The sequence below is a fragment of the Carlito syrichta genome, unplaced genomic scaffold (genome assembly GCF_000164805.1).
Source record: "Carlito syrichta isolate Samal-C Ts95f unplaced genomic scaffold, Tarsius_syrichta-2.0.1 Scaffold309042, whole genome shotgun sequence".
Taxonomy (NCBI): domain Eukaryota; kingdom Metazoa; phylum Chordata; class Mammalia; order Primates; family Tarsiidae; genus Carlito; species Carlito syrichta.
In genome coordinates this window covers 371,986-385,056 of record NW_007253138.1, presented here as the reverse complement: position 1 = coordinate 385,056, position 13,071 = coordinate 371,986, and the positions used below count along the sequence as shown (strand labels likewise).

Genomic DNA, 13,071 nt, shown 5'->3' with positions numbered 1-13,071 from the left:
CATTCACATGAAGTCTTTTAAAAACAATAATAGCAAATTACCTCAGAGAAATATTGAAAACTGTCATCACCACCCTCCCCACTTCCACACGCCTCGGTGTCTGACGATGAGAAATATTAGAAGCCAGGGGAGCAGACTTCTTGGCCAGCTGGGCTGCTCTGCACCCTCAGTCCCGCCTGCACAGTGACTGTTCCAAGCCTGACCTACTTGAAAGTAGACACTGTCACTCACATTGAGCCACCCCCAAATTACACAGTGGCTTTGCAATCGGGGCTAGGCGTGGACCACAAAATACATCCTTGGGGTCCCACGAGCCCGATTTGAACCCTCGGTTTCCAGAGGTAAAATGCAAATCCGCTGTATTGCTTACTCAGTAAAATCAATAACCCCCTCCCATCCAGGATATAATTGGCATTTTCTCGTTTACTACAAGTTGCTCCGACTTAAAAGAAAAGGAACAAGAAAACAAAGGAGACATGACTTTCACGAGAATAATTTCATAATTCTTAAAAGAGCAACTTTTTCAAGGAGCTTCTGCGGATGTTTTACAATTGTTCCTGATTTGAAAATCTGGAGAAAATGACTTCCCAGCTTGTTAAAGTTCATGAACATACTCTATGGAGTGCCTTCTACTGCTGAGTACTGGATGTCAATACTTTTAAATATTTTCTTACTGCTCATGTTTTTCACAGAGGTATGGAAAAATGCTATGCAAATTAGTGCCGATAAAGTCCTTTTATGTGTCGACATGTGGATGTGTAGCCACTAAAGGAAGCCAACATATATGTAAGCTCTGTTTATATCAGAAATATAGCTTATTTGGATAGGTTATATCGACGTGAACTTGTTTTGTTTATATCGATTTCACAGACAGAATGTTGTTTTTATATCTGTATATACAGGATTATATTTTATATATAAATAGAGTATGTTTTACATATACACCAATAGATCTCCGCAATTGAAGGGCATCCAAGTCTGCAAATGCAAGAGACACTCACTTCCTTAAAGGAGGCAACCGCACGTGCAACTTGAGACACAGCAGATCTGAGCTAGGACCCACGGCTCCCAGCAGGAAAGTCAGGAGTCAAGTCAGCCCTTTGTCCGAAGGGCCCCAACGGGCTGGGATGACTTCGCGTGCCACATCACTCAAAGTGGCAATCCAGGGAACGGATTTGCGAAGTGCAGCTTGGCGGGTCCCACCCCTTGCCTCCCGAGTTTCCCCTTCCTGTCCTTATTTGCACCCTCCCCCCGGCCCCCGGCCCCGCCCGCGTCGGTCGGGGGCTTCTGACTTCGCTCTCAGACGCGTCTCCGCCGCGTCGCTGGGCTCCCTGCGACCGCCCCCAGCTGGCGGGGCCCGCGGAGACCTGGGGCGCCGGGTCCTCTGCGCGGCGGCGGCGCTAGGTAATAAACAGTTAAGTTTGGAAGACTCAGCAGACACGTTGAGGGGGAGTTACCAAGCCCAGGCAGCAAAAACATCCCGGCACATTCCTGGGGAGTCCTCAGCTGCCAGCATCTGATTAGAACCATATCTCTCGTCGGGAGTGGCCGCGCGGTTCCGAGGCTCCCGGCCGGCGGCTATTTAAGCGGGGCCCGCCGTGTCGCCTGCGAGGCTGCCTGGACGCTCCGGGCGCGGGGACGTCATGCTGGCTTCGCAGACGCGCTGCTAGCCCGTGAGTAGCTTTCAGACCCTGCTTCTCTCTGGCTCCATTCTTTGCGATCTCCTTCTCTCTTTTGCGCCCCCCACACCACCAGCACCCCCGCTACCTTTCTTCGGGCACAGACCTCGGGCGGTGGAGAATCTTCGAAATGAGACCGTGTCCTTGGGGAAACGAGGTGTTGTGGCCTGCCATCTGAGGAATGCTCCCACGGAATGCGTTTTACCTTTGGGGACTCCAGATGCCCAGCTTGTGACATTTAACAAGCGCCTCCGTGTGTGTGTGTGTGTGTGTGTGTGTGTGTGTGTGTGTGTGTGTGTGTGTCGTGTTTAAAAAGTCTGAGGGCAGCCCTGGGAGGACGCTGCTGTGGCTGCTGACCGCCTAATTAACTCCTCAAAGGGTGTTTATTTTTGCCGTGTGACAAAGCCTGGGGACCTGGTTTGTGAGAAGCTTTTTCCTGGTGACTGACAACATATGGCATTAAAATGTGAACTTTGTCTTACACCGGCATTCCTAAGGAAGTATCTGCCCAAGGGACTTAACAAACTTGTTTTAAATCCCTGGAGCAGGGAGCAGGGTTTAAATGGTGCTTGCCTGTCTGCTGTAAGCTGGTTAAAAAGATTAAGTAAGAATTCTTGAAAAGGGGGGGAAAATGAATGGGTTAAAACCTTGGAGCCCCAGTCAACATAGCGGTTTTCATAGCATAGAGCTGACTCTGTTATTTGTTTCGGCTGTCTTTCCCTCTTGACTTAATTCTGAGCCTGGAATTCAGGTCCGCAGTCAGTTTCAGCAGGGAGCTGCTTGAGTCCAAAGGGAAATTTAACTGGATTAAAAACACTTAAAGAATCTGGATGTTATCTCTACCCGATCCACCCCCCACCTTTTCCCCTTTCTTTTGAGTTTGTATTTGGAAGGAAGGGAGCCCGTCTGTAAAACGAGAAGAGCAGAAACAAGCTTCCAGACACATGGAAAGACTTAAAAATTATGGAGGGGAGACTTCATGAATAGTAAATGTTGCTATTCCTCTATAAAGTGACTTAATGAAAAAATTTCTGGCCTTAATCAGGGAAAGCAGGGGAGTGGGGGAGAGGGAGGCAAGACATAACTAAAGCAGACAGAAGTCATGGCAGAGGAAAGGAGGCAGCAACATAAACGCCTTGAGATGTCTGATAAGGCTCCTGGAGTGGCTTTGATGAGATGTATAATTGATCCTCCTTATAGTCTTGAGGTTGGCTTCTTGCACTGAAGCACCCACTGGCTGTTGGGGCAGGAGGTACTAGCTGGGGATGAGAAAGCACTGCAGGTCTCAAACGGCTTACTGCCATGCTGCTCCTTACCTTGGGTAGGCAGCTCTTCTCTGGACCAGGTGCCCCGCCCACCCCAGGTTCCTGTCTCCTCTCAGGGAAGGGCCTCAGTGACACTGTAAGGGGGTTTATTGCTTTGAGAATTCAGGAGGATTTGAGGCTTGAGCCCTTCTTTATCTTTGGGGAAGGATCTTTTTGGTGAAGTGTTAGGTATGTTATACTTCCTACAACATGGAGAGTACAGTGAGCGGAGTCTCCTAGAGAAAGCATAACGGAGACCTGGGAGTCTTCTCCAATCTGTGTTTCTGGGACGGACCACTTCCTCCTGAGTCCTAATCACTTTTCTCCTAAGGCCAACTGGATTATTTTTCTTGTTATTGTAAACAACTTCCTCCTTCCCATCCCTGGCTCGATCAGTCCCTTCTTATCGAAATGACTACCCTAGAAGCTGATTCTTCTTAAGCTACATTCTCCTATGTTTTAATGTATGACCAGGGTAAATAGATGGTAGAGGAATGTCTCCCAACTTTGAGTTTGAACACATATGTATTTGCCATTCTGGGGATCTTAGACATAGCTGATCTTCACCTGAGGATATAAGTGAGGAAGGAGAACACTTGTTTAAAAGCCTCGACTAATTTGTTAAGGACAAAATCCAGAATTTGCATTTCTACTCAAGACTTTTTGTAGTTTTAGATTAAACTGAAAGTCCAAATTCCTGTGCATTAGGCTGTTTGCTGTCTTGCTCCAAAGGTTGAATGGATTTCAGCTGCATTGTTTGGGTTGAAGGGTATTGCTTTTAAGGTACTTCTTGGCAGGAAGGTGGTAGAGGGACCTCTGGCAACTGCTGACCAGCTGGTTGGGGGTGCTATTTATTGGCCTGCTCAACCATGCCTCAATTACCTGAAGAGTAAGAGAGCAAGAAAACATCTGCCTTGCCGAGTGACTCCTGGCCAGCAGGAGGCTTTGTGGAGACATGGACTCTTGGCGGTACAGTGAATGCATGCTATTTTCTTTCTGTTTCTACCCTCATATGTCCATAAGCCTAGTTTGCTACCATCAATATTTTACCTGGATGGTTTTGAAGGTTCCATGTGTTTCTCTTCCTTATTCTCTTGTCTTGAGGATATAATTATTGCTTTTCGTATCAACAAAGCTGAGATGCTGAAACACAGGCTGCTGAAGACTGAGCTCTCCTGGGGTTTTGAGTTGCCCTAATGCTCATCAGAACACACTTCCCCAGCTGGAAAGGTTTGAAAGCTGACTAGCCAGGGAGGGTAAGGTAACTAAGGAAACACATAAGGTTTTCTACCCTTCAGACAGAACCAGAATGGGAACCAGATTGGCAATATGAAACACCTGAGCAACAGGATGTGGTATTTTAAAATTCTCACTGGTGCTGCTATGTAATTCTGAAGTTGAAGCTGTGCCACTGAATTGCCCAGAGGTTGGCCGAAATCACCATTTAGATGAAATAGTTTTCACATCAGAGATGTGTATTTAAGAGAAAACTAACTCATGCTAATATATTATGACTGAATTAATCATGGAAATCAGAAGGAAAGCAAGCTACCACGTCTTTTCCTAGAGACAGAAAACAGGCCAATTCATGGCGAGGAGAACAAATGATGCCAAGTGTGGACACAGAGGGCTAACATGCGCACGCTAGCTATCTCTCACCTGGCACAATTGGGTAATGGTTGAGCGCACAGGTTCTGAAGTACCAATGCTCAAATCCCAGCTGCAGGTGACATGGCCTTGGGCACATTGCATAACCTCTGCATACTTCAGTTTTTGTATCTGGAGAGACTAGTAGTACATACTTAGAAAACTTTAAACCATCATATTTTGAAGCCTTTGTCTGTTTTTGTTTTTATCCCCCGCAAACAACTGAATTATGTGTCTTTGTGAAAACTAAAGGCAAATGGAAAATTTCTTTATCAAAATTGGATACCTCTCACCTACCTGAAAAAGGTTAATTATTCAAGCACTTAATATTAACAAAGCCAACATGTTTGCTTGTGCTCGTGCTAGAACAGACAGGGAGTTACTCTGTGTTCTCAGCACTTTCCTTTGGTCAAGCTGACCTCACTGGTCTCATTTAAGTTTCCCCCTACACCCTCTCAGACTCCCTACAGAGAAGGAGCAATTCTTCCCCCCTGAAGTCAGCATTATAACAGAAGGAAGTGGGAAGGGAGGGACCACCCAGACTAAACTGAGTGACTAGGCTAGAAATAAAAATTCTTCAGAATGTGTGCAGGCCCCATACTCTCCTTGCCCACATAGCTGGGCAGGTTGCCGTGGTTACTCTCCTTCCCATATCCTTCTACCCTGGAAGGAAGTCTGCTTCTCTAGGGCAAGCAGAATCTGAATAAATTGCTTCCTGGTCTAAAAATGGAAGTTCCTGAGTGAAGCAAAACCTCCTATCTACTTGTATCGCCCCCTCCCCCAATTTGTTTTAATCCCAATACTTAATTTTCTAACCTTACTTGTTCTTACATCATCTGGATAGCAAAACACAAAAGCTTATGAAATTTCAGGAACATAAAATTTACTGCCTCAATATAGAAGCAGCCTGGCAATTTTTTTTCTATCAGTACAAGTTAGCTAGGGGCAAGTGACTTTTAATTGCCTTAAACTGATAAGAATTCTGAGTGAATGGGGCAGGCTGAGTGTTAAGTTGTAAAGTTAGCAGGAAGCGGAATGTGTGAGTAGTGCCACTTAGATTTTCAAGTAACCACAGAGTACAAGGAGCACGTAAAAATGGGAAGTAAGAATCCTAGAAAGCTGGCTTTGAAACACTGTTCAACCTGGAAGAAATTTTGGTAATGGAGATATGGTTTAAGATTTTCTCTTGGTAAAAAGCTACCCTCTTTGTCCCTAGCAATATGATGCAAAATGTTAATCCCCCAAAGATTTACATCTTTATGTGACAGATGAGGTGCAGTGTGTCAGTTCAATTTAACAAATTAATTCAGCCTTTCAAGATTGGACACTTAGCTTGGTGTGTGTTCCACAGCTAGAGAGAACTCATGTAACACATGGTTCTCGGAGTATGGTCCTCAGACCAGCAGCAGCAATATCACCTGGGGATTTGTCCGAATTGCAAACTCTCCTACCCCTGCCCAGATCTACTGAGCCAAACTCTGGCTATAGAGCCCATTCAGCTGTATTCCAGCTAGCCCTCTGTGCGATCTAAGAGTAACTTCTAAAATTCAGCTGTTTTACGATTCAGTTGTTTAGTGAAAAGCATAACAAAGTATTTAAATTACTTCAGTTATAGAAATAATAAAGCATAAAGCATTTAAACACAATGCAGTTTCCCTAAATCTTAGGACACAAAAAGATGAAAAGCCATAGACCTTGGACATATTCTTCTGTATCCCAAGTATTACTTTCTAGATCCTAGGAAAACCAATATACTTTTTGGTTTTATCTCATCACTTCACTTCTAAATCCTTTCCCCTCTGCTGAGGTTTTTAAAGCGTATAATTAATCTCCATTTATTAGGAGACTGTCCCAGTTACTTCTTTTAAAAAGATTCCAGTAAACTAGATCATTACCCTTGAACCAGATGGCTTTCTTTAACCTATAAACTTTTTATTTTGTTTTTCATGCCATGTCCAGAAGTACAGATGAAGGCCTCTCTATAAATGAATCTACTTCACTTAGTTTTTACAGAGCTTTATGCCCCCATGAAGCACTGCCCCATTCACTTATTTGACTTTCACTTTACATAACTTGCAATTGAAAAGATATCTTCATTTCTTGGCTCCAGTATGATCAGTATCTTGCCCAAGGTCAGTGGTAGAGTCAGGATTCAAGCATGAATCCTTATGATTTGCCTCTTGGTGTTTATCTTAATACTTAGCAATTACCTATTATTTAAAGTATGATATTAGATTGGCAATTTAAAAACTCACAGTGAGAAGAAATTGAGAAGAAAGTCTTCCTCACCTGAGGCAAAGAACATGGAATCTGGAGTTCAACAGACTTGCATGGGAATGGCAGCACTGCCATTTCTTAGATATGACTCTCAATGTCTCTGACTCTTAGTTGCCTCACTAACATTGAAAATAGTCCTAAGAATGTGTGATGTTAAACAGAGATCATATCTCAAGCTGAAAAATGCCAGGGTGTGATCTAGAAGTATCTCATTGGAATTCTGGTTTTGAGGAACCAACATAAGTTAGTGGTTAAGAGCTTGAGTTCTAAGCTGCAAATGACAATATCCACAACCCAGCTTTGCCCTGTAAGACAGGCTATGCCTGAGCTTCATTTCTTCATTCAAAAAAAAAGAGTGGTCTCAATTTTAAAAGTAAAGAAGAAGCCTCTAAAAAGTGAAAACTGAAACAAAAGCAAAGTCTTAGAACTGCTGCTTTGCTGCTTTAGAAATGTACCTGTCCTGGAATTACAATTCTCAATGCAATAAGCTGATATATATAGAAAATGGTCTTTTCTCATTGTTTGTGAGTATCAGGCAAGCTAAATTCTAGAGATGGACACATTCAGCTGAAAATTAGAAGACTGTCTTTCCTATAGACTATGAGACTATTAAATGTGAATATCAAGCAGGAGAAGGGGGCAGGGCTTCCTCAGTCAGCAGAACCACACAACTGTTACCTTATAACCACTTAAACCTCATCTGGCCAGGACAGTTGGGTCCTCCTAAGTCTAGAGTTAAGCCACACTCAAAGAACTGGAAAGTGAAGTATAACTTTGTCCCCAACTGTGTCCATATTGAACACAGCTGCCTTCTCTGTTCTAAGCATTTCATCCAAATGACCTCACTTATTTTTCATATTTAAAGTGTCCTATTAGGAAGCCAAGACCTGTTCTAATCTTCTGTAATATGTCATTCAGATACTATAGTGCTTTTTGTTACCATTTAGTGCAGCAAAATAAGCCAAATGTCTTTGAACATATGTCAGAGTGCTGGCATAGTCATATGGAGAACGCTAAACCAGTTTGACTTTGTGGTGTGATGTTAAACTATCAGGGAAACATACAATTGCCATCTAGGTCAGAGGATCAGAAGTCACAGTGGTTACATATAGATGCTCAAATATCTGTCCTTTAAAAGCAAGTCTCAGTTGTGCTTTAATCACATTAGTATCGAATTTTGATGTTATTGTTTTTGGTTGTTCTCTCTCACCCCTTAGATCTAAAATTAAACAACTTGAATGCAATTTCATTTTTGAAGTAGAAACAAATATGTAGCCGATTGAACAGGCTCTTCCATCAATAGTTGGTTGATAATAAGGAGGTTCAATATTGATTTTTGCCTGGGCCAAGTTTCATCTATAGCTGAGGCTTTTCTGAAAACATACATGTACTAGAATTGGAATGACATATCATTTGATTTGCTGTCCAAGCTGCCTTCTGAAGGATATCTTGGTGCAGAGATGCTTGTTTAACTGCCTGATAACTTGTTCTTTGGGATTTCTGATTTATCTTGCTGTCTAAAGTTCCTAGTGACTAAAAGTTGGTGGTGATTGAAAGTTGGGTGCAAATATTTACCTTACACCTGCTAGGGAACACAGAGATGTCAATTGCTGCCTACAAATAATTCAGAAAAGAAAAACTACTCAACTAGCATATGGTTTTATTGTAGTTAAATGCTACAGAGTGTTACATGGGTCTGAAGGAAGTAAAAGACACTGATGTGTTAATGAAGTTGACCTTTAAAGGAACAATGGAAGTCAAATAAGCAAAGGTAGGAATAGAAAACAGAAGCCAGGAGCAAATCATGCAGGTGGGTGAATATACAATGTGCCCAAAGAACATTGGCCCGTTTGGTCAAGAGAGAGTACAGGGGTGGCAGAGAGCCGAAAAGGTGACAGAATTTGTAAAGGAGAGATAAATTGCACGGAGTTGTGGATTTCAGCACAAGAACTTGGATCTTTATTTGCTAAGCAGGTATCTTCATGAAAGCAGAAAAACAAAATGCTGACTCAGATAAGATAACCTGGCTACGTCAACAGAAGGAGTTTGAGTGGAGACTGCTTAGCAATTGTAGAAAAACCTGTATTTCATTAAAAATCAGCCATGTAGAGAAAATGTTTGCCCAACCTAATATTGAGGAGCAAAGGGAAATATGTATGACCTCTAATATTTTAAGTGCACTGCTCTTTAACAGATTGCATAGAGCCTAGAAAAGTAGGGCAAAAATTCCCTGCCCTCAAAAACTTTGCTGAATTGAGGAAAGAGTTCTGCTTTAATCAGGGAACGGGGTCTTGGCAAATGTAGAAAAATAATATGGCTAGTGAGAGGCCAGTAAGGACTTCCTTGAGACCTCACATCTTGAGTGGACTTTGAATGAAGGTCTGAATTCAAGTAGATGAAGGCAGTTAAGTATTACAACCTAGGCTGGCAATGTAAGAAGATAATGGTGTTTTTTCAGGGGAAACAAGAGATCAGCCTTTCTGGAGAGCAGGTGGCTGAGTATATGCAGTTTCCAACCTGATTAGGAAGGCTTTAAATCTCAGCTTGAGTGTGAATAGAAGAATTGAACACTGATATCTGATTAATACAAAATCAGAATAGCTAGGAGGCCAGTAGGGCATGGCTACAAAAATTCAGCCATAAAGTTAATACAGTATTAACTAGAGTCTCTTACAGCTTAGATTCTCATTGAAGCCATTTGGAGAAGCTGGAAGGAAGAGTTTTTGATGCAAGTGTTTTATATAATGTTTTAAGTGCACTGCTAAGGATTACCTATGCTACGTGTGTAGAAAAGCTCAAAATACACTGTAATGTGAATCAGTCAATCACGAGAAACAATGTGTGTGACACAAAGTGGGATGGCTTTTTGGGGAGAAGGAACTCAGCGGTGGCATAGGCAAGGTTGGGGAGGAATGCTGGCACTAAGTAAAACCAAATATGACGGGGAAGGAGGAGAGGTATGAAAATAAAGGGTAATTATGAAAAATAGAGGTTCAGAGATTCGCTAGATTCAGTAGACATGTAAACAGTTTAGGACAAAATCTTAACTTCATTTTAAGCTGCAGACAATACTATTATGGATCTTTTAGGCACCTCTATGTACAAATAAATTCTGTAATTTTCTTCCCAGTTAGTGTATAGTCATGCAAATTTTCTGTTTTGTGTACAAGAACTCTTTCATAGACACAATGGGCACAAAAATTTTCTGCTTTAGGATCTGAACTCTTACACTTCATGCAGCCAATATTTGTGGAGAACTCACTATTTGGGGTGATAATGAAGTCCATTTTCTTGGTGAAGGCTGACATTAACCAAGTGCTACCTGGTAGTTCCTTGCTAATGCTCTTGTAACTTGGTAGTGCTCCTTAAATAACCAAAGCCAGCTGCAGTTATGTTTTCATAATTTTGTTACATTGAAATCTGAGATTCAGGGTTTGGCCTGATATGAAAGTGATACTATTGTATTCTTAGAAAATCTGGTAATTAAGAGTTCCACAGAACAGATCTGGTTCAAAAACGAAGAAGTTCCCATCACCTCTGAATTGCTTGTACTTTTGCAGTGACAAAACTGAATGCCAAATGAGCTTAGTGTTTCCTTCTGATGTTTGTGAAGGTAACCTTGATTCAGAACTTTGGATCTTAAGATAATTTTGCAGGAATCATCACCAATGTTTTTTAATAGCCTCATGTACTACCAAACTCTTCTCTTCCGCTGGCACTGCCTCGTGGATGCTCTTCCAGATTGCAGTATGGTTACAGGAAACTCATAAACATTAAACATAAATATCCCCATCTAATTCATGTCTCAAGTATATATCATTATTTTAAAACTGCTGCAGAGGGTAATTAACCCTTAAGACAAAATTTGGATCTTTCCATAGAAGCTAATCAGTAAGAAAGTGATTTATGTGGAATTCCTTGAAGTAATGCTAATTTTGCTTTCTCTTACTAAGCATTATTAATGGCAGTGATGCTTTCTACCCTACTCAGAAACATTTCCTCCAAAACACTTAGCATCAGTTGTAACTGACTTGCTTGTTCTTTCTCCCCTGCCCATACCTAAGCCCCCTAAGGGTAGAGCTACATCTGTTTTGTCACTATGTACATAGCATAATGCTTGGCACATAGTAGGTGTTCCATAAACAATAGCTAGATGGCTAGATGAATGAGTAACTCAAACCACTCTCATTTACAATGTTAATTGGACTCTATTGTGGAATAAACAACTGAAAACTTTAGCTTGCCTTATCATCTGTTGGTCTATGTAAAGCAGTTCTGAGACCTCTACCCCCTTTTTTTTTTAACTTTAAGGTTACTTATAATGAGCAATATCCATATGTTCTTCTAGTTTATATCTGCTTAAAGCCTGAGAAAGGCAGACAGGCTGTTACTGAAATTCTCCAGATGGTGTGGTCTTTCCAAGCTGCTGGTTTAACTTTTACCAATGGAGTATTCATCATTGCTCATACATCTATCTGATCTGATGGATGTGATCACCTGGCTAACAATAGTTTGTAGTGAAGACTTTTCAACAGGATATTTCATCCAGAAACAACTTTTTATTGTCCTTCTGTTTCTCCTTTTAAAAGGGCCCACAAAATGTGTTTATAAAATAACTAATAAAAATTGAGAAAAAAGCTGAGCACTGGATAATTAAGACTACATTTAGACTTCATACCATTTCTACCCAAATCAAAGAAAACTTTTTAAAAAAAATTTTCTGTGCAAGCCAGGCTCGGTGGCTCAGCCTGTAATCCCGCACCTTTGGGAGCCTGAGGTGAGTGGATTGCCTGAGCCCGCGGGTTCGAGACCCGCCTGGGCAACTTGGCAAGACCTCATCTCTACAATAAATCAAAAATTATAGCTGGGTGTGGTAGCGCGCGCCTGTAGTTCCAGCTACTTGGAAGGTTGAGGCGGAAGGATTGCCGGAGCCCAGCAGGTCGAGGCTGCGGTGGCCGGGAGCGGCCACTGCACTCTAGTCTGGGCGACAGAGTGAGACTCCAACTCAAAAAATAAAAATAAATGAATAAAAAATTTTCTGTGCAGTTGTATTGTGAGTTAAGATATAATATCCATCAGACTCTTGAAAATGCTAAAATTAAGTTGCCAACTCGTTATTATCTGTAAGACCCCACTGTGTCCAAAAACCACAGGCTAGAAACCAATAATCCATGCCCTGACCAACTTTCAAAATCCTAGCATAAAAGAGTTTTGTGAACCCTGTTTACCATCTGATTCAAATCTTACCACTGAATTTCTAATACTTTAGAAGCTTTTCCCAACAACTTTGGATAGGAATCAGTTAATGATGGCTAAGATGATAGTGCAGAAAGCTGACTATGGGCGGCATTCTATATGCTTTCAAATGTTCTCCTTATGTAATAGTTTCTCTTGGCTGTCTAGTTTAATTTAAAGTAGTTGAGTCCTAGAGTGTCTTCATGAATCTGTCTTTAGCCCAAGTTAGACTATAGACTTAATGGCTACATTTTAAGTATTGCTATCTGACAAATTAGCACATCTCTAAAAAAAAAAAAAAAATCTAACTTTAAAAATACAGAAAGGCAGGCATATATCACTTAATTATCACTTATTCTAAAGGTATAAGAAGCAGAAATCTGTCTCTCATCCTTCTACCACTTTTCTTAACCAGCATTTTCTTGGCAATGATCTTTCTAGACTTTTGACTGTTCTATGGAAAAATATATAATATGGGAAAAGATGATATATTCTACTTCCAACAAGAAGCTATAATGACATGACTATTTTAGTCAACAGCTGCCTTTTACAAAATAATGTTCTTTTTTTTGTTTTTAAGAGGTTCACACTTCAAAATATTTCCTATATGTAAATGTTTATAAAATGAACATTAGGGGAGTCCTTTATAAGATGAAATGAATCTTAGAATTAAGACTGTAAGAAATAAAAGCCGCCGGGTTCGGTGGCTCAGCCTGTAATCCTGCGCCTTTGGGAGGCTGAGGTGAGTGGATTGCCTGAGCCCGCGGGTTCGAGACCCACCTGGGCAGCGAGACCTCATCTCTACAATAAATAAAAAAATCAGCCGGGCATGGTAGCGCATGCCTGTAATTCCCGGCTACTTGGAAGGCTGAGGCGGAAGGATCGCCAGAGCCTAGCAGGTCGAGGCTGCGGTGACCGGGAGTATCCCA

General features: G+C 41.6%; 1 protein-coding gene across 1 annotated transcript in view; it reads left to right on the top strand.

The window, feature by feature from the left end:
- The first annotated feature begins 1,240 nt into the window (after window positions 1-1,240).
- The window catches only part of DAB2 (DAB2, clathrin adaptor protein), a 55,738-nt gene continuing 43,907 nt past the window's right edge, over window positions 1,241-13,071 (top strand). The window contains exons 1-2 of the mRNA XM_021716866.1: window positions 1,241-1,673; window positions 2,559-2,752. Coding sequence (XP_021572541.1) covers window positions 2,699-2,752 — 54 coding nt within the window. The 5' untranslated portion in view covers window positions 1,241-1,673; window positions 2,559-2,698. The remainder of the gene's footprint in view (window positions 1,674-2,558; window positions 2,753-13,071) is intronic.